Genomic DNA, 20,024 nt, shown 5'->3' on the forward strand with positions numbered 1-20,024 from the left:
TGGCCTCTCCTCTCTTCTTCTTCCTGTTTATTTTCTGGGTCTTCTGTTCTGCAACATCAGTAATCTCTCAGTATCTTCACATCGTACTTCAAACTCGAGCTTTATCGAACGTGTTATTGAGTTTCGAAGATTGATTTTTTGCGATAAACCGACTCATTTCTTTTGCCAAGTCTAGCTAGAATAATCAATTCCTTGGCATTTCAACCATAGTAGTTGCAAGTTTGAAATCTTCTTATGGAATTTAATACCAAAAAAAGAGAGAGTAAATCAGCTCAACTGACTTATTTAATGGTTGGACGTTTCATGTTTGATGTGGTTGGAGTAATAAATAAGACAAAGTTGACCAAAAAAAAAATGGTGGAAGACCCACCAATTAAAACTCAGACAAAGCCAACGTCCGACAGAATAGTGGGTCCCATTCAGACAAAAAAAGAATTATAGAAAAAAAAGAAAAAGAAAATCTTATGTAACAGGGGACACGTGGCGAAAGTAGAATGTCAGATAGGATTGAGATAGAAAAATGGATTAGTTATGATTCTCCCAACTGCTATCTACTTTGGAATTCTAACAGTAAATGCAAAAAATTGAGTTGGGAAGGCAGAAACCTCTCATCATTTTGGGTCATTAAATTTTGACATAAAAAAGGTTCAGTACCCTTTGAACTGCACTCAGCTGCTCTTCATACCTCAGCTGTAGGACCCTTCCCTTTATGATTCTTGTTCGAGTTTAAATATACAGTTGGGAAGTAATAGTGATACGAGATTTTGGACCTTAAAGAACAAAACAAAGAACCAAACTTAGCCGACAAAAATATAATTCAATTGGTTTAATTATTCCTTCGCACGGTACGATGAAAGCTGTAAGGTGTGTGGGGGTAATATAATGTTGTTAACCCACAAACCAAATCATGAAAGTTTAGGCAGCTGAGTTTTAATCTGCTTTTCAGAAGTAAGGAAAGAAAGAAGAGCAAAGATATCTCTTTATTTCTGCAAAATTTTAAGTATCTACATCATATATAGCCTTGTGATGATATAAACAACATATTGTACACCAACCAGAGCTAGAGTTGTTTAGCTAAGTGAGGTTTTCAAGCTCTGCAAAGCCAATCTTGAATGGCGAGCCGCACGGCATGATTCGGAGTTAGATACGGGTGGCCGAGTTTCAAATTGGTCATTGGAGAAGTTTCCCGGCCATTGTTTAACCATTCGCGTATAGCTTCTCCTTCATAAGTGAAACCATCTGCAGCCACTTGGGGATCCTGCATTATTTCCTGAAACAAAAACCAGTGTATATGTGAGCCTTAGCGGCCCAGAGAAGGCACCCTCTGCTCTTGGTTCATAAGAGATTCACACACTTGAGGGACAGAATATAGCCCTCACCAACCCAAGATATAACACCACCTAAGCTTTGGCTTTCACTATTAGAGTATATTTCAAAATCATTTAAAAATGGATATTGTGGTGGCTGACTCGAGGTTACTACATGTAAACATCGGTCACTTCGCATCACAACAATCACGTCACAAGTTTTTTTCTTCCAGATAACTTCAGCATTCTCAAGTCGAATTTCAGAGTACTCTCCATCACAAGTTGAAAAGGGTCTTAAAAACATGAGATACTATTTCTGATCTTTTTTCGGTGGATAACTTGGAAAGATTCCAACAACAGGTATGTGGTTCTAACTAAGAATGTAAAAACCTTTCTATCCTTCTAATGTAGGACCTGTAGTCGCGGTTTTGAACGAAAACTAAAGGCATTATTTGCATGTGACTATTACGAACTTGTTCTCTGCAAATCTAAGTTTTAAAGTAGCTTATCCATTGCATAACCTTATCTTCAAGACCTATTACTATATTTATTGATGTCACTGGTAAACATATAACTTTGGAGAGGAAAAATACTCACCTGAAGAATGGGGCACAAGAAATAAGATGGCACAGGTCTCTCTTCTGTGACTAGCAGTTGCTTTAATTCTCTAACGAGAGTAGGCGTAAGCTCGGGTCGATCGCTGCCCTTCAGTTCACAACATTGTAGACCAATGTTGACTAATCGCCTTGCGACATCTATAGGCCACTCTCCAGCAGATAAGTCTAAAACCGACCTGAGTTGACCAAATGATATGGCCTTGCGCAACTCAACTACTAGTCCAACTATTGGTTTTCCAGTGAGTAACTGCAAAATGATCAGCCCAAAAGAGTAAATGTCCGACTTGGGCGTCAGCACTCCATCTCGCTGACACTCTGGATCTGTATATGAAAAGGCACCCTTTGGTTCAGTGCTCTGTCTGAAACTTGGGCAGTATAGTGTTTCTTCAGATAGCAGCCTGTAAATACCAAAATCACAGATCTTGGAGATGAATTCAGAATCTAAAAGAATGTTTTCAGGCTTCAGATCCCCATGGACAGTCTTTTCAGGCTTTGAAGAGTGCAAGAAGCAAAGGGCACTTGCCACTTCAGCAATTATCCGTGCTCGAATCTTCCAAGTCAATGGAGTGTAGCCTTTTTGGAAAAGGTGATTTTGGAGGTTCCCATTGGGCAAGTACTCATATATCAAGGACCAGGCTTCCGTACATACGCCAAGCAAAGTCACCAAATGAGGGTGTTGTAGTTGAACCAAAACTTCTACCTGAAAGCCAGTAGAAAAAGGGTCATTTGAATTATCAGCACAAAACACGAGCATACGTCCAGATTGGCTTGAGACAATATTTCTGATGCATCCTTTTAAGAAGGAGAAGACTACTCTATGGATGAACTTAAACATGGCCTATATTTTGGGCCTATATTTGGATTGTTTGGAAAGAGAGGAATTCTAGAATCTTCAAGGACACCAATCATTTGGTCCATCACTATATTTTTGGTTTTATCACGGTGCAAAAGTGTAAATCCTTTTGATAGTTACGGTTTAAATTCCCTTATATCCAATTGGAGAAGTTTTTTGTAACTTCATTGGATAGGCCCTTTTTGTATATTTCATGCAAATTTGTTTCCTATCAAAAAAAGAAAAAAAACGAGCAATACGTCACAATCGAGTCAAAGCAAGAGTAAGCTGCAAATATATTTTTTTTAATATAACATTTCAAATGTGGGGGTAGGGCTTCAAACTTTCAACCTTTAGGGAAGGTAAGTCACCACTCCCATAGCCAATTTTCTCCTCAAATAATTCCCTTCAACTATTAGTGGAAAATAACAAATAAAATTTTGTGGAGGTGAAGAGAAATACGCAATTACATGCTTTGATTAGCAACTACAAACTTTTTACTGCAATATTTCTGTATGTAATCATCAAGGCTTTATTCATGAAGATGCTGAAAGACAGACATCAATAAATCCACATAAAATTTCTCAATATCAGTTCAGGCAATATGGAAGATCAGTTTAATGAGCAAGATCTAGGGGTGGGAAGGGAAGAAGATGAAGTTTCTCGTTAACCAGATCTTTAGAAGATAATGGTAGATGAATGCAGGTACTAAAGGATTTCTTATTTATAACAATGAAATAATAAATTTGCTCAATGACCAAAATTAGAATAGAATCTTCAATATCAGATTTAGAAATCTTACCTCTTCTCGAAACTCTGATGGACCCAGTATATTATGTGGGTGCAACTTCCTTATGGCAACAGTCTTACCCAACATTTCACCCTTGTAAAGACAACCATATCCTCCCTGAGCAACCTTGAAGCTTTCAGAAAAATCACATGTGGCTGTTTGTAGTTCCAAGAATGAAAATTCAGCCAGCTGATGATTCAGGTTCTCTACAAATCCGATCGATCTGTTACAATTTGCAGATCCAGCTTCCTGACTTTTCCACTGGGACAGCCAATTCAGAGCGTCCATCTTTTGGCTCTGTATAGTCTGCTTTTCCTTCTTGAGAGCTGCAATTGATGCTTGTATAACTATAAGCTCTCCACTGGCTTCTTCATGCTTCTGATTTACTTCCCGTGCACGACTGTCGAGAAGAGCAAGAGTTTTCATGGTCCTCTCCAGCTCCTCCAGTACTTCATTCCTTTCTTCTGAGAGTGTTTCTTTCTTCTTGATTATCGTCCCTAGCATTCCCTCTGCCCCTTTCCTAAGATCAGTTTCACGTTCATTGACACATTTGAAGACCTTGAACTAAAAGTAGACAAAAGATTATCTTAGATTTAAAAGTAACAAAACATACACCAGTTTATGAACATAACTACTATTCAACGAGCAACTAAATATATCAAGCTTTATAGCTTTATAAATATCTCCCATCTTTGCAAATCTATACCAATTATGCAATTGAATCGAAAAACTATAAGTGGGGTGTCCTAGAAAAAAGTATGCACACAAAACTTCAAATTTATGTTTACCTTTTTCATGGATTCTGCAGCTTTTAGCTCCATCTTTCTACATCTCAAATTCACCTCAATTGCTTCGTTCCTTGATGCCTCTGCTTCCATAATGGCTTCTTTTAGTTCCCCGTATAAACCCCTTTCCTCAACCTTTGAATCAGAGCCTGATGACTCCCTCCCTTCCACTGAAGAAAATCCTGAACCAGAACTTGTACTGGCTGGACTGGAAGAAATCTGCAGAGGGCATGAGAAATATCTATCTGAAGAATGCGATACAACACCTTCCACGTGAAAATGTTCTCCATCAACACAGTTTAAGCCTTCGATTACACCATTAGCAGAACTAGATTGAGAACATTCCTGGTTGAATGAGTTACTCTCATCATTTAGAGATATCCAAGTCCGAAAATTTTCGATGACAGCAAGCTCGGGAAGCAACGACGATGAAGTAAAACTTGAGCCTTCAACAGCTTCTCTGGTCCACACGTGCTTCCCTTTGTTGACAAACGATATCTCACATAGTAAGGGGATATTTCTGGCAGCATAATCTGCTTTACTAGAGCTCTTTTTTACTTTCATTCTCACACAACTGCATTGAACATTAACAGAAGAGCTCTGGTATGAATTCATCTTATCCTCTTACAACAACAAAGTTATATTGTTTTATTTTTGTATGTCTATATCTACACGGACACACACAGGGAGAAATTGTATTGCAACAGCCAAGTATAATAAATCCAAAGCAATTAGAATGACAAATCGAACTAAATTACCTTATGATAACTAATAGTAGCAACTTGTAGAAGTTCAAATAAAAAAATGAACAATTCACAACTTACTTATCTGCCATAGTCCCCATAACAAGCTTCCGAATTTTGTATTGGTTAACCAAATCTACAATCCCTATCTGAACTTGTTCAGCTTCCGTCACAACAATGCCGGCTTTTACCTGTGAAGTGAACTAACCCAGTAAATTATAAATGAGAATGAAAGTAATTTTGTTCCGTGAGGCTAATTTGTTGGTTCAATTGTCTTTCTATTAGTTTCTGCCCCAGTGGGAGTTACCAACGACAACATTTAATGTCTTGAGGAAACAAGTCCTATTTTCTTACATCTTAATTTGGCCTGTTAATCAACAAGAAATGCTTCTCCATATCAAGATAAAAGGAAATATGATTTTATCAACATGGGATATTGTCAGGATCCTTGTTACAAGAAAGTGACAACATAATCATATTGCAGTATCAAAGAGAAATTACAATATCAATAGTCTTTTGAGAGGGTTATCTCTCTCCCAAGTTCCTCACCCTAGACTATTCCCAAAAATTACCCTCCTTCCTCTATTTATAATCAGCTCACCCTAATATATTAACAATATTCCCAATATATCCCTAGTACTCAAATAGATACTCTCAATGACAACTAGGAGTGCACAAGGACAACCGAAAAACTAAGCCGACCAAACCAAAGTCGATTAGTCGGTTTGAGAGAGGTGCCAGTCAAGGTCGATTTTGCCTTTTGCAAAACCACCCAATCGGTCGATTACCCCTGCCCAGCCACCTCAAATTTATGGTTTAATAATTCAAAAAATTATTAAAATAATTTCATTACATATGATTTAGTAATTAAAATTAATATTAGAAAATTTGAAGTTTTCGTAAAATAAATAAAACTATTAAAAAACAAGTTCTAAAAATAGAAAATAGAAAATAGAAAATTAAAAGTTAAAATTATATATATATATACACACACACACACACATATACATACATACGCTGAAACTGACCAATCAATAGATGGTGCGAGTTATCGGAAAAACAAAAGGAAAAAAGGTCGGTTAAGGTATTCCTTCTAGAGCATTGAGCTAAGACATTAGTTTAATCCATGGATAACAACAAATCAGTTTCACAATTATTTTTTCAACTTAGGCACAACTCGACTAATCTCAATGGAACTACAATAACTAATCTCGCAAAGACAACCACCTGACCCTAATATTTGTTGTAACTAAACTCATAAGATTTTAATATTCTAGGTCGGTGAAAACCATAAGATATGAATTCCCAACTATTTGCACAAATATTTGAAAAGAAAAAAAAAATTCATCATAGGAAGAAATAAAAGCTCTAAGATGATATCTTCTTAAAACCAGATGCAAATATAGATTATGGCATGCAAAAGCAAAGTGGAAGCTAGTATGTTATGTATCTTAAAGAATACAAATGGAAGCTAAAGAGCACAAGATTCAGCCATTTCTGAACTAATATTCAACAACTAGAAGTACTTCATTGGTTTAATAACACAATCATGTGGCATAGATTGATTAGCTTCACAGTTACACATAAAATGAAACCAAAACACATAAACAAACCAAACCTTGGCTCTTTGGCAAAACCCCATATAATTTTCAAGAAGCTGAGATGTTTGTTCCCACTCCTTCTTCCTATATGCAGCCACCACATCTGTATTTGCCTGGCTTGCAGGTAGCTTCCCTACTGCGTTGAGATTAACAAACAAAGTTTAAAAAATGGCATGCCCAGAGTAAGAGACAAAGAATCTCGAATCTCAAACATAAAATTTGGATCTGAAACTCGAAAAAGTAAGCAAAGGGACACTATTTGGATCTGGGATTTTCAAGTTTTGAAGAAAGAAAGCCCCCAAGGCCAATATCCCATTGAAGGAAACCGTGCTACATAATCAGAAATAGCAAGAATAGAATCATAGACTCACGTAGCGTGGGTATGACAGAAGAGAGCTGATGAACATGGAGGAGACGAATTTCTTCATCGCCAAAGCGACGGAAGGCCCAGTGGAGCAAACTTGTAGACTTGTCAACCGATTTCCCAACAGCAACGTAAACAAAATCGCCGCCGTGAACCCCTTCTTCGTCGGCGGTGCCGCGCAATCGAGGGTTCACCATCGGATGAAGCAAACGACGAGACGAAGAGAACCCATGAAGGGCGTGCAGAGATGGGGGATTCAAGAGCTCCATTAAGTCGGGAGAGGAGGCGGAGGCTCGAAAACCGCTGCTGAAACCAGAGGCAGAGCCAGAGGAAGAGTTGTGGGCGGAGGGAAAGGCATGTGGGGCGTTATCTGAGACGCCGCAGACTGAGATTTTGTGAGGGAATAATTCCCTTTTGCTGCTTGATTCCAAACGGGAGCTTTGACTTTTGCGCTGACTTGACATCGACCCATCAATTAAAAATTGCTTTTCTGTTCTTCTTTCGTGTTAAAACCTAAAACCCCCAATTCTCGCAGTTGAATCGATTAAAAATTGCTTTTCTGTTCTTCTTTTTCCCTGGTCTTCGTCGTCTCAGCGCAAAAGACAAGGTAGAAATTGGTTAAAGTTACAGCAAGAATCTCTTACCCTGTGAAGCTGTGAAGCATCTTCCTTCTTTCAATGGCTGCTTCAGTTTCTCAAGTCTTCGAACCCAAAAGAAAATTAGGAAACTGAATCAACTTGGGAAATGCCCATCTGAAAAAATCTTACACATTACGAATTATCCACGAAATCTGAACACATTGGGATCAAATTCAGTATTATTTTTCTCATTGTGTGGGCCAATATCTCGGAATTGGTCAGCAGCCACAGCCAGGCTTCATAATTTATAATTAAAAGTGGGATAAGGGAGAGAGGGATGAACAGAACAGAACATGACTGGAAATGGAGAGAGAAATTATTGTTTATCTTCTCCAATTGCCATAAACTACAAAATAAAGAAATCACCCCTTTTGGCTATTGGTACAGAGGGAACAGCCAAATAAAAAAGTAATCAAACTCTGTGTTTGATTGGCAGTGATTCCAATAGAAACATTAATGATTGATAAAATGGCCAACTGTAGATAAAATTGCAACTTGCAAATTAAAAATCTTTTTTTTTTTCGAGTTTGGGTGCATAATATAATTCAAAGGGGAGAATATTGGAGGATCATCCTTTTGAATTTAATATTTGCTACCCAATAGATTGCATGCAGATGTCGCTTTCAAAAGAACTGCTTATGCAATTGTTGACAAAAAATATTCCCATTGCACCTAATTTCTCAAGTTTTAGTTAGAGACCTCTTATTTTAACACTAAATTAAAAGCTGAAACTTCATATGTTCTTATCTTTTAATTAAAAAAGGTATATGTTATACTAAAAAGTTCTGTTTTAAAAAATCCCAGAAATTGGAAAAAGTAGTGGGTGAAGAACAGGGAATAATTATCGGAAACTTTGTTTTAATTGAGGAACAAATGGATTCGACTGCTCCAATATTTTTAAATAATTGGAAAACCCAGCGTGCAGGCATGTAATTTGATGCGAAATTACGATATTTTGGCCGGGTTTAATTCTGGTAATTGGATGAGACGAGGGTTGTCGTTTCCTGGGATGGTAATTTTCTTTTAAAATGTTATTATTTACTATTGTCAAATTTTTTTTGTTTATTAAATTAAATTCTAAATTCTAATAAACGATCGAATTAAAAGAATTTGTAATGATAGCTAAACTTTTTACCATATTCTAATATAACGACTTTTAGATTTAGCAAATATCGTAAAATATTTAAAATCAGCTTCTAATTTTATTTGGTATATTGGATTTGGATATATATATATATTTCTTTCTTTCTTTTTTTTTTTTTTTTTTTTTTTTTTTTTGCTTTGCGAGCATCCTAAAACTAACCTCTTATTTTACTAGTTAAATTTTGTGTTATGAAACATTTGTAATTGGACTTGGAAAATGTTGTTTGCAGGTATCGATTATTAGTCTTTAAATATTATTTGAAAAAAAAAACCCCATCAAATCTTAATCAAAATATCAAGATATATGAAAAATGAAGTGCTTAATGTTTTTTTTTTCCCTAATGTTTCTCAGATTTATGTACAATTTTGAGAAAATCGAGAAAAAAAATAACATAAATAATTGTCAAAGTCCAAATAGACCTTAAATTTCTCAATTATATTGAGAGGCTCCAAAATTGGTTAATTGAAATATGTAGCTCCTTTTTCGTTCTACAATAAATGAAGGTCAAATTAATATCTTTTTTTGAACTCACAATCTATTGTTTTGAGGCATATGTCAATTATGACTGAACTATGCTCGTTTTGGTAACATTCATTATTCATTTTTCTTTTATGTCCCGAAAGTAAAATTTAAAGCCCCTGAATAATAGCAAGGTTAGATGGAAAATGGAATCATATGCACGAGTCATTAACATATTATCACTTTTTCTTATTTCTTATTTTAAATTCAACTTTAATTTTTATTTTCAACTAATTATAATGCAGCATACAATAGGCATACAATTAAGCAATACACAACCGACTAACCACATAACATGATTCATAGATAAAGACATTATAACTTATTCTCTTCATGGACGAATGTTCAAATAAATATGGGACATTGTGTCCATATTTATTTTACTAAAAAAATAAAACCTGCAAGATTGTCGAAAGATAAACAAAAATGGCTGCACAACGGCAGAGTGGCTGAAAAATCCTACATCAATGGGCTATATCAGATAGCTTAATTTAATTTCTCAACTGCCGATTAGAGCAAAATATTCAAAAAATGAAAGCTCTAACACAAAATCTCAACTATTAAATCAATAATTTTAACGGACAAAAAAAGAAACATTGAGATCAAAATTTTAGGAAAACACGAGGAATAAAAACAAAATGCAATTGTACTGCCCAGAAAAGAAGTTGCTTGGTTGTCTGGCAAAATCAGAAGCATTTCCTGTGCACAATGGATGGACCAGACTCATCATACTCTGCCTTTGCGATCCACATCTGCAGTCCATATTTTAAATTATTAACATTGCACTCAAAATTTCCAGCTACATGGCTTTTGAAAAAAACTGATTTCAAAAGATACTTTTCACCCTTCAATAAATATTCTGCCAAGTCTAAATTTTTTAGCCACTTTTTAACTTGCTAAGCCTATATGTGAGAGTGATTTCCATAAGCATGTTAAATAACAAATTATTGCTGACAGCAAGAAACTATAGAATTTATCAACATCAACACAACATATACCTGCTGAAACGTGCTGAGTGATGCCAAAATGGAGCCACCAATCCAGACACTGTACTTTCTTTCAGGTGGTGCTACCACTTTTATTTTCATGCTGCTGGGAGCCAACGCAGTTATTTCTTTGCTCATTCGGTCAGCAATGCCTGGGAACATGGTTGATCCACCACTAAGAACAATGTTTCCATACAAATCCTTCCTGATGTCGACATCACATTTCATGATGGAGTTATACGTTGTTTCGTGGATGCCTGCAGCTTCCATTCCAATCATTGAAGGCTGGAAAAGAACTTCAGGACAGCGAAAACGTTCTGCACCAATTGTGATAACTTGCCCATCAGGCAGCTCGTAACTCTTCTCAACAGAAGAACCAGTTTTGGAAGTTTCAAGTTCTTGCTCAAAATCAAGAGCAATATATGCCAGCTTTTCCTTCATGTCTCTCACAATTTCACGCTCAGCTGAGGTGGTGAAGGAGTACCCACGTTCCGTCAGGATTTTCATAAGCGCATCAGTGAGGTCACGCCCAGCAAGGTCAAGACGAAGTATGGCATGGGGGAGAGCATACCCCTCATAGATTGGGACAGTGTGACTCACACCATCTCCAGAATCCAAAACAATACCTGGAGAAAAATTGAACCACACAAAAATATGTGAGCTAAGAGGCACAAATATATGGACACGAGACATATATATGACACAACACAGATTCGGTGATACATCATTTCATAAAAATCTAGAACATAGATATTGCAAGTACACATTTATTAAAATATACAATTTTTCTTACGTGTATAACATGTTTATACCATTTTCAAAATCGATAAGTTTATACATTTTTATGCTTTAAAAAATGAGAGTTGGATGTATTTTGCCCTCAAAATTTATTATTTTGCCTATATTACTACTTATGTCTATTTTTTATGACAGGTGTTCAATGCATGCCTAACAAATGTTAGATCCATATTTACTTTGTAAAGCCAGTGTGTGACACATATCTATTGAATTAATAAGTGTCTGATACGTATCCAATAAGTGTCAACGTGACTCAAACACGTTACTTAAACAGAAGTGTTTGTGCTTCTTAACTTGTGAGCATGCAACAAGCATAGTTACATCATATTTGCTCTAGCAAAGAGCACGATCCATGCTGAATGACTCATGGCAAACAAATGCAAGTCATGGAAACAATAGGCATACAATTCCATTTCCTTATAAAACAGGGCAAAAGGCTCATATGACTGAATTGAATTTCATCATGAACAAAAGAAAATAGTCCAACAATCATATTATCAATTGAAAAGCTTGTGAACTTATTTTATTACCAATGCCTGTTGATTCAATCTACTTACCAGTCGTCCGTCCACTAGCATAGAGAGAAAGAACAGCCTGAATGGCAACATACATGGCAGGAGTATTGAAAGTCTCGAACATGATTTGGGTCATTTTTTCACGGTTAGCCTTTGGGTTAAGAGGTGCTTCAGTGAGAAGGACAGGGTGCTCTTCTGGAGCCACTCGAAGTTCATTGTAGAAGGTGTGATGCCAGATTTTCTCCATGTCATCCCAATTACTGACTATACCATGCTCAATGGGATATTTCAAAGTTAAAATACCACGTTTGGACTGAGCTTCATCCCCAACGTACGCATCCTTTTGGCCCATGCCAACCATCACACCAGTATGCCGTGGGCGACCTACTATACTAGGAAACACAGCCCTAGGAGCATCATCTCCAGCAAACCCAGCCTAAAGATCACCATTTTCAATACAAAACTGAAAACATAATTCCAACACTAACAGACAGACATTAAATCAAACATGTTTCGCATAACAGTTTTATTGGATAACTAACAGACATACCTTAACCATTCCTGTTCCATTGTCGCAGACAAGTGGCTGAATATCCTCCCCTTCTGCCATCTTCGATCACTGGCAAAAGAAAAATATTCAGAACAATAAACTAGTCGAAGGATAGAGGAAAATCAAGACTTCATGATTTCATCGGATGTTTCCAAAACCTTCTGTTCTTTTCAATTCAGAATTGAATTTGTCGAAGCATCCGATGGGTATCTAACAGATTCAGTACGTAAGGTCATTGTATTTGTGATCCAATTACAAATCATGAATCTCAAATGAAACAGGACAATTATGACAATGATTCACAATCAACGGTCATTGGTATTATCGAAATAAATACAGTGATAAAAAAAAATAGTAATCAAATTGCATCTCCAAACACCACTGAATGGAAAGACTCATGTAAAACATAGTAAAGATTAAGAAAATCACAATCAAAATAGAAAAAAAATGAAGAAATCTGCAACTGCATGGATTTAGACATTGTAATAAAGAGGAACAGAAGTTTCGTTTAACGATCCTTCGTAATATATGACCGGAACAATTTAGTAATCGACAAAACAACATCGATCGTCATGATCAGCATCATAATGCTACTTAGCGTTACAGAAATAATCACATTACAGACATTTTCTCGATCGGCAAACGAACAGAATGTGAGAGAGAATCACATTACATTGTACCTGAAAAACGAAGCAAAGCGCGCCCAAGGAAAGAAAATGGCTCCGATCTCAGCTGCCCGCCCTTGCGTCCAAAAATCGTTAATGCAGAAATATGGAGCAATGGAAAATTGAAATTCGCATTTTAAACGAACTCACAGTTGAAGATCAATCTGTGCCGTTGGATAATCTTTAACGAGATAAAAGCTGGTAGCAACACGTGGCACAACGATGTGGGTTCCGTAAATACAGGCTGTTTGTGGTGCTTTCCTCGTCCATTTATGGAAGTTATGTAAAATTTTCGTACCTCTTCCACCATTAATATATAAATAAATATTTTTATATTTTAAGTGGCCAACGCATATTTAGAAGTAAAAATTATTTATCGAATTTTACATTCTCCCTTATTTAATGGTGCATTCATTAATTCCAGTTCTTACTAATTATGTTACTACTTATCTTATTTGTTTATTTTTTCATTGTTATTTAAAATTTTCTTAGACGTTTTACTTTTTCTCTAATTCTTCAACCTTTTTTCATATTTCTCTCGCTCCACTGTAAATTTGGGCCCTCGGCCCAGTTTGCTATGTGCTTCTTTTGGGCTCAGCCTATCAAATGGAGCCCATTGTGGCCCATATTCCTTTTTTTATTTTTGTACATTACTAGTCAATGATCAATATTTCTTATTTTTTATTCGTTATTATTATTTTTTTTAGTACAATGAGTGGGAGCAAAAGAATTCGAACTCATGACTTCAATTAGAAACTAGTGCTAATTATTTATGAGCTAAACTCATATCGTTCTTATTTATTATTTCTTGATTTTTTTTTATTTCTTGTTTTTTTAATGAAGAAAAATAGACTCATGTCTAGTAATAATTTCTTGTTTTTTTAAATAAAAATAAACACAAACATATTGGATGATACTTGATTATTTATTGTTCTCTACAATTTTAAATTAAAAAAGTAAAAGTTTTATATGAAAATTAATTTCTCAAATTAAAATATTGTTATACATTTTATGTTTAAAATAATAAAATAATATTTTTATCTATGTTTGTCAAAAAAAAAATATTGTAAAGAGGAACCAGAGAAAAAAAAAATTTGATTTTATTGTTTTCAAAATTTATACACAATTTTGGAAATGCTTTTAAACGAGGAACCAGAACAACTATTACTATTAAATGTTTGTGTTTCTAAAAAGATTGAGAATGAAAAAAATATATATATAAATGTTACCAAATTCAAATTCTTTTTTAATATAATAAAAATTCATGAAATCTTGATCGAAAATAGATGTTTTATAACTAATTGAACTATGTTCAAGTTTTGCTCATCGCTATTTGAAACAAACATATGTTCGTATTTAATTTATTTTTTTTCTCCAGAGTTTTTTCAACACTAAATATCATGTTTGTTTATTGTTTTCAAAGTTTTCATTATTGAAATGATTGTCCATAATTATGTCCATTTTCTAAAAGATACGTTTGGTGCTGCATCCCTTTCCCAATAAATAATTCAATGTGATTATTTTTCCTCTCATATTCAATTTTAGAAAGTTTTTATATTCTCATGTTTTTGAGTTTTTGTTGTTTATTATTTTAATGTTTTTATTTATTTATTTGTTACATTCGGGTTTCAATACCATATTTTCGCAGCTTGGATAAAGTCGTACTCCAGAAATCAATTAACATATTTTCGCACATTGAACTAAAAACAAGAACTTCAAATACCATATTTATAAAAATAAAAAAAAGTAATACTCAAAAAACAAACCATATTTTTTTAAGCAAATTTTTATGGAAGTTTTTTTCATCGCAATTTATTTATTATTTAAAAGTCGAAAATTTTGAGATCTTAATTTTATGGAAATATCAATATCGATGGATATTTTTGAAAAATTATACAAATAAAAAATTCATAAAAAATATTCATTTTGTTGATTTGCTTGTGATACTATGAAAATGTCAATTCAATCTTTCTACATGTCGATGTTGAGTCTATATAGATATATTGAAATGTTAACCTCGACGGAAATATAATTAGAAAAGTGTTATTGGGGTGGACGGGGCACCACCCCCTATTTCATTTTCCACCCGCACGAAATTGTACTCCTACTGGGGCGGGGACGAATTCCTCATTGTAAATTATTGGACCTCTTTATTTTTTTAGTTCAACAGTTCATTATTTTTTTAAAAAGAAATTTCTCTATTAAATATTTTTTTTTCATGGGATCCCAAACTTCCTAATATGTCTCATGGTTCATTAAAAAACAAATCCTAAAATTTAGATTCTACAATTGATCAAATTATCAATACAACAAGTTCTCGAAACCTAAATATCACACCATGTCTCGTAGACCAACAAACTTCTAATAAATTTCACATCCAAATATTTAGGTTTAGAAATTAGCTAGGAGAGTTTATATATATAAAAACAAATCAAGAAAATGGGGTAGGATGAAAGAATTTTTTTTCCTAACTCTCATCGTATAGGACGCTTAAATAAGGATTCACCATTTCGTTTAGGACAAATCCTACACAAAAAGTAACGTCCTTACCTATAAATTGTGTAGAATGAAGATTCACTGCTTCGTTTAGGACAGGTCTTACAGAAAGAAAAAAAAAAAAAAAAACACCCTTACCTATAAATTGTGCGCCGACTACCCTCTAAGGGTGAGCAGTTAGGTAAAATGGAAAGGCGATTTGATGAGCCAACTAACCCACTTTTAACCGGGAGGAAATTTGAGGCCAAGAGGGGGGCCTGCCTGAAAAAACCATAGCAGCGCCAAAATTTTTGGCAAGAAATTTAATTAATTAATAAAGAAGCGTAGAAGCTTGATGGATGATTGATTATTCTTCATCACTTTTAGTGAAAATAAAGCAACCCCAATTCCCAATTAGGGGCCCTCTCCTAATTCCACTGTATTATTATTTTGAACATTAAATCTCTTGCGACAAAGTTCATGCACTTTTTATTTTGTTTATTACATTTTGTTGTATTGTGTTTTGATGATTTCCTTCACATCAGTTCGGTGGGTGATTTCAACGCCGGAACCTTTTTCCATCTCTTTTTCTCAGTGAAAAGTCTAAAGAAGCAATCAATTATGATCAATCTATTATTAACATAACATGGCCATATAATCATAATTAATTAGCATTTTTTCCGACAGTAATTAATTAATTAATATAATATTATTTTCTTAGATTAATGTGTTTAAATTTATGGCTTCTTTTTATTTTCTTTCAGCTCCCCGGAAGCAGCGGTTCAATTTCAGACATGATGGGGCAAATCGGCGACTACGAGGAAGAAGATCGGTTGAAAGACAAGTTTGATATTTTACTGTCCACTTTGGGAGTACGGTTGCCGCCGTCCGTAGGCGAGGAAAATGAAGATCGGCCCGAGGATTTGAAGACTCCCACATCCTCGGAGGCTGCGGCAGTTCTTCAGTGTCCGCCGCCGCCGAGAAAGCCGAAAAGGCTGCCGTCGATGAAACGGAAGGCGCGTGGGCGGTCAATTGTGATGCCCCATAATTTGTTCGTCGAAATGGAGCTGATGTTTCCTCCGCATGATCTCCTCGGCGGTAAGGTTGTTAAGAAAGTTAAACGACCGGCGGAATAACGTGAAACGACATTATTATTTCTTCTCAATCTCTACTGTGGCTCGTTAAGTTTGTGTACGTGTAAATTTTATTTTGTAATGTAGTGTAATATAAACTACCATGTGTTTTTCCTTTTTATTAGCTTTTTTGGTGATCCCTTGGAATCACGTGGTGGTAAAGACGTAGCTAGGTCTTACCGTAAGTTTGTGTGCCCGAGTCTTATGCTAATTATTGTGTTACTCGGTCCAGACAACGAACACTAGTTATAGAGATACATTAACGTAAGTCACACTACATTGATTTTGAAAAACTAACAAAAAAAGAAAAAAAAAATCTCTCTCTCCTCTCATTCTTCTAAAATTGCTCCAAGTCGAGTAGGTTTAACTTTGAAGTTCTATCAATTCTTTTTTTTTTTTTTATCATTCTTCCATATCTACGGATCCCTTATATTCGAATGTGATATTATTAAGATAGCACATTAGGAAGTACAAATATGTAATATATATATATATATATATATATATCGGTTTATTCATGGCACCTCTCCTCTCTACTCAGACATCACAATATGAGATAGTTAAAGTAATGTTTTTTAAATATATGGTAGCACTATTTTTCTTTACTTAGTACAATAAATGTGAGGGTATAAATTTAAACCTTTAACCTGAAGTGAACGAATAATGTGTGGTATAAAAAAAAATAATGAGTAATATATCTTTAACGGCTGGGTAATATTTTTGTTTTTTTAGGAACATTCCATTATGTTCTTTTTGACAACCTCACTTTTATATTTTTGTTTTTACGGGAATAATTATAACACATGAAATAAGGTGCTATTATTATTTTCGTAAGATTTTATAGACGATTCTGACTGTATATCCTATGACATGAAAAATTAGATTTTAGATGTCCATGTTTATTTATTACAAATTTATGTATATAGGAATAGAAGTTGTGTTAATGATTGATGTGTTCTCTTTAATAATCTTTTAATAATAATAAAAAAAAAAGTTCCCCTTATCTGCTAAGTGGAATTATAGGCCAATTTAAAGATTAAACAATAATTAAATAACAAATGACAACGTCTTTAACATCTAGACATATCCAACTTTCAAGTATTAATATGATGATCCGCTTAACTAACTATTAACAACCACGACAATGCTAATAAACAAAAAGAACTAATTATTACATATGGTTTACTTTGTAAATTATTATTTTATATTTTCATAGGAAAATTACTTCTTAAAATGCTACATCTTCGAATGTCTTTGATTATAATGGTAAAACTCAAAGTGAGACTGTAAATTATTAGACAAAAGTGAAACAATATTACATCGAGAGAAAAATAGTGATTATTGAAATGTATACAAATTTTCATACCTACTTCCAATGATTATTAGAAGCACGGGCCCACATTCAATGATTTTATTTTTACCATCGATTGGTCGAGGTCAGTTTTTGGGCGACCCCAATGTCAAAACCGACGGTTTCCCTCTAAGCATGGCGTCAACTTTATCGGTTTAATCGATAACTATTTTTTTGCTGTTTGCGACTTTACGACAAGGAGAACAAAGGACAGAGGGGGCGGGGGTGTGGTTTGGTTTGGCGGCAAGGAGAACAGAGGGGGCGGAGGCGGTTGGATGGTGACAACGAGGAGAACGGGGGTGGTTGGACGGGGAGTCGGCGAAGGTGAAGAAGAGGGATCAAGGGAGAATAAAGACTGTGGGAAAGTGATAGTGAGAGCCGGGGGCGGTTGGACGGCGAGTCGACGACGACGATGGCGGAGGACGATGGCAAAGTGAGAGAGAGATGAGATCTGAGGTGGGTGAGAGTGAGAGTGAGACTTGAGAGGAGGCCTGACGGCGCGAAAGAAGAAGAACCCTAAAATGAAAAATCTAAATTAGGTTTCTCGTTTCATTTGATTTTTTTAATAAAAAAAATAATATAATATTATCGGTCGGTATCGCCTGATCGAAGGTCACCGACTGACCGACATTTTCGATTTTGGAATCTCAAAACCGACGCCGAACCCTCGATATGTAAAATTGACCAACCGACCTCTTTTCGATCGATTTCGATCAGTCGACTGGATTTTTTGGATTCCCATGCTCACCCCTGCCCAATTGAGACATTTGGGAAGGAGATTGCCGTTATCTCGAAGTGAAATGGAAGGAAGATGGGCTTCGAGACTCGATCCATTGGACCTCGGCTCAATCCAGAAGTAATTTGGGCCATATTGAATTTTGTAAAGCCCACTTTCATGGCCCAATCAATTTAGACGCTATTCCGGAAAAGGAAAAGAAAAAAAAATACAAGCAAACGGTTGAAAAATGAAAAATTGTACAGACATGAAAGGGAAAGTGGCTGTGTGCGTACAAATTCCGTATGCTAAGGACGTTTATTTTGTGGGACATGGTAAAGGGACTGGCTTCATTATGAACAAAATAATAATAAAAATAATAAATAATAAAAAAGAGACAGTGGAAGATACAGCACACGATGTGGGATCACATTAGACTGTGAATGTATATGTACTAAAATAAATAAATAAATAAATAAATAAATAAATAAATATATATATATATATATATATATATATATATATATATAAACTCGTTATCTTGATACAATACAATTTTTAATGTCCCACCGTCTAAATAATAAATAAAATGCTAACATGAGTAGTTTAACGACAATTGACACATATTCCTTCCATTAAGGTCGGAGATTTGAATCTTTATACCTCTATTTTGTTGTGGTGAAAAAATAACAAATACATTTAAAATAAGTCTGGTAATGTTTTACATCAATCCGAACATCACTTTGGTAAATAAGGCATTTTTTAAATCGAACTTTTGATTTCTCAGGACACATTTCTTGAACTATAGAAAAAATCTTATATAATAATTTATCCTAACCATAAAATCGATAAAATGTTAATGTAATTATTACTTGAACTAGGTTTGGGTTGCCACATGAAATAATTTCACAAGATTTTGAAAGAAAAAAAATCATGAAGAGTCATTAATCTTTGAAAAAAAAGAAAATTTAATTGTCGTGTACATAAGTTTTATTACTTTATTAGTTTACCATCTCTCAATTTATGTATATTCGTTTGAGACGTACTATCAAACAGAAACTTTCATTAAGATTAGTATGTTTGTTTGTTGTAATAAATTTATAAAGTTTTCCAAAATAATTTTATCTACTATATTTTCCTAATTAAAAGTTTTTTTTTTTTTTTAATTTTTAAATGGACTCAATTGGAAATTTGGATTGTTCTACCCTTCTCTATCTGCCCGATCATCATGGGGTAAAGAGACTTGAATTTTACTTTCCCATTATACCCTTGTCTCCCGCAAACTTCAAATGGGGTTACCAGGGTCACAACCGTCAAATCCAGGGAGACAGGTTCTGAAATTTGGGCTTTGCTTTCTTCAATAATATTATACCAACAGAAATGATTCCTCTTCAAATTTGCAGTCAACAAAAGAAAACCAAGAGAAATAAATCAAAATCAAAATCAAAAAGTAAAAAGGAAAAAATGGTTCCAAAATCACAGTCCCTCTCCCTCTT

The 20,024-nt window shown here is 34.7% G+C and overlaps 2 protein-coding genes across 3 annotated transcripts; both read right to left on the reverse strand.

Moving 5' to 3' along the window:
* Nucleotides 1-961: 961 nt before the first annotated feature.
* LOC111017047 (U-box domain-containing protein 33) lies at nucleotides 962-8,011 on the reverse strand. The gene is made up of 7 exons (XM_022292690.2): nucleotides 7,047-8,011; nucleotides 6,693-6,811; nucleotides 5,156-5,265; nucleotides 4,335-4,905; nucleotides 3,559-4,110; nucleotides 1,905-2,624; nucleotides 962-1,270 (listed from the first exon to the last, which is right to left on the reverse strand). The coding sequence occupies exons 1-7, from the start codon at nucleotides 7,501-7,503 to the stop codon at nucleotides 1,088-1,090; spliced, it is 2,712 nt and encodes a 903-aa protein (XP_022148382.1). The 5' UTR covers nucleotides 7,504-8,011; the 3' UTR covers nucleotides 962-1,087.
* Nucleotides 8,012-9,643: 1,632 nt separating this feature from the next.
* On the reverse strand, nucleotides 9,644-13,019 carry LOC111017077 (actin-97). Of its 2 annotated transcripts, none has more exons than XM_022292737.2 (5): nucleotides 12,870-13,019; nucleotides 12,190-12,258; nucleotides 11,682-12,075; nucleotides 10,339-10,952; nucleotides 9,644-10,092 (listed from the first exon to the last, which is right to left on the reverse strand). In XM_022292737.2, the coding sequence occupies exons 2-5, from the start codon at nucleotides 12,247-12,249 to the stop codon at nucleotides 10,027-10,029; spliced, it is 1,134 nt and encodes a 377-aa protein (XP_022148429.1). In that variant the 5' UTR covers nucleotides 12,250-12,258; nucleotides 12,870-13,019; the 3' UTR covers nucleotides 9,644-10,026. The 2 variants fall into 2 exon arrangements, with proteins under 2 accessions (XP_022148429.1, XP_022148430.1); XM_022292738.2 differs by having other exon boundaries at nucleotides 12,863-12,984.
* Nucleotides 13,020-20,024: the final 7,005 nt, after the last annotated feature.

The sequence above is a fragment of the Momordica charantia genome (genome assembly GCF_013281855.1).
Source record: "Momordica charantia cultivar OHB3-1 chromosome 2 unlocalized genomic scaffold, Mcharantia_2.0 BLBB01000002.1, whole genome shotgun sequence".
Classification (NCBI taxonomy): domain Eukaryota; kingdom Viridiplantae; phylum Streptophyta; class Magnoliopsida; order Cucurbitales; family Cucurbitaceae; genus Momordica; species Momordica charantia.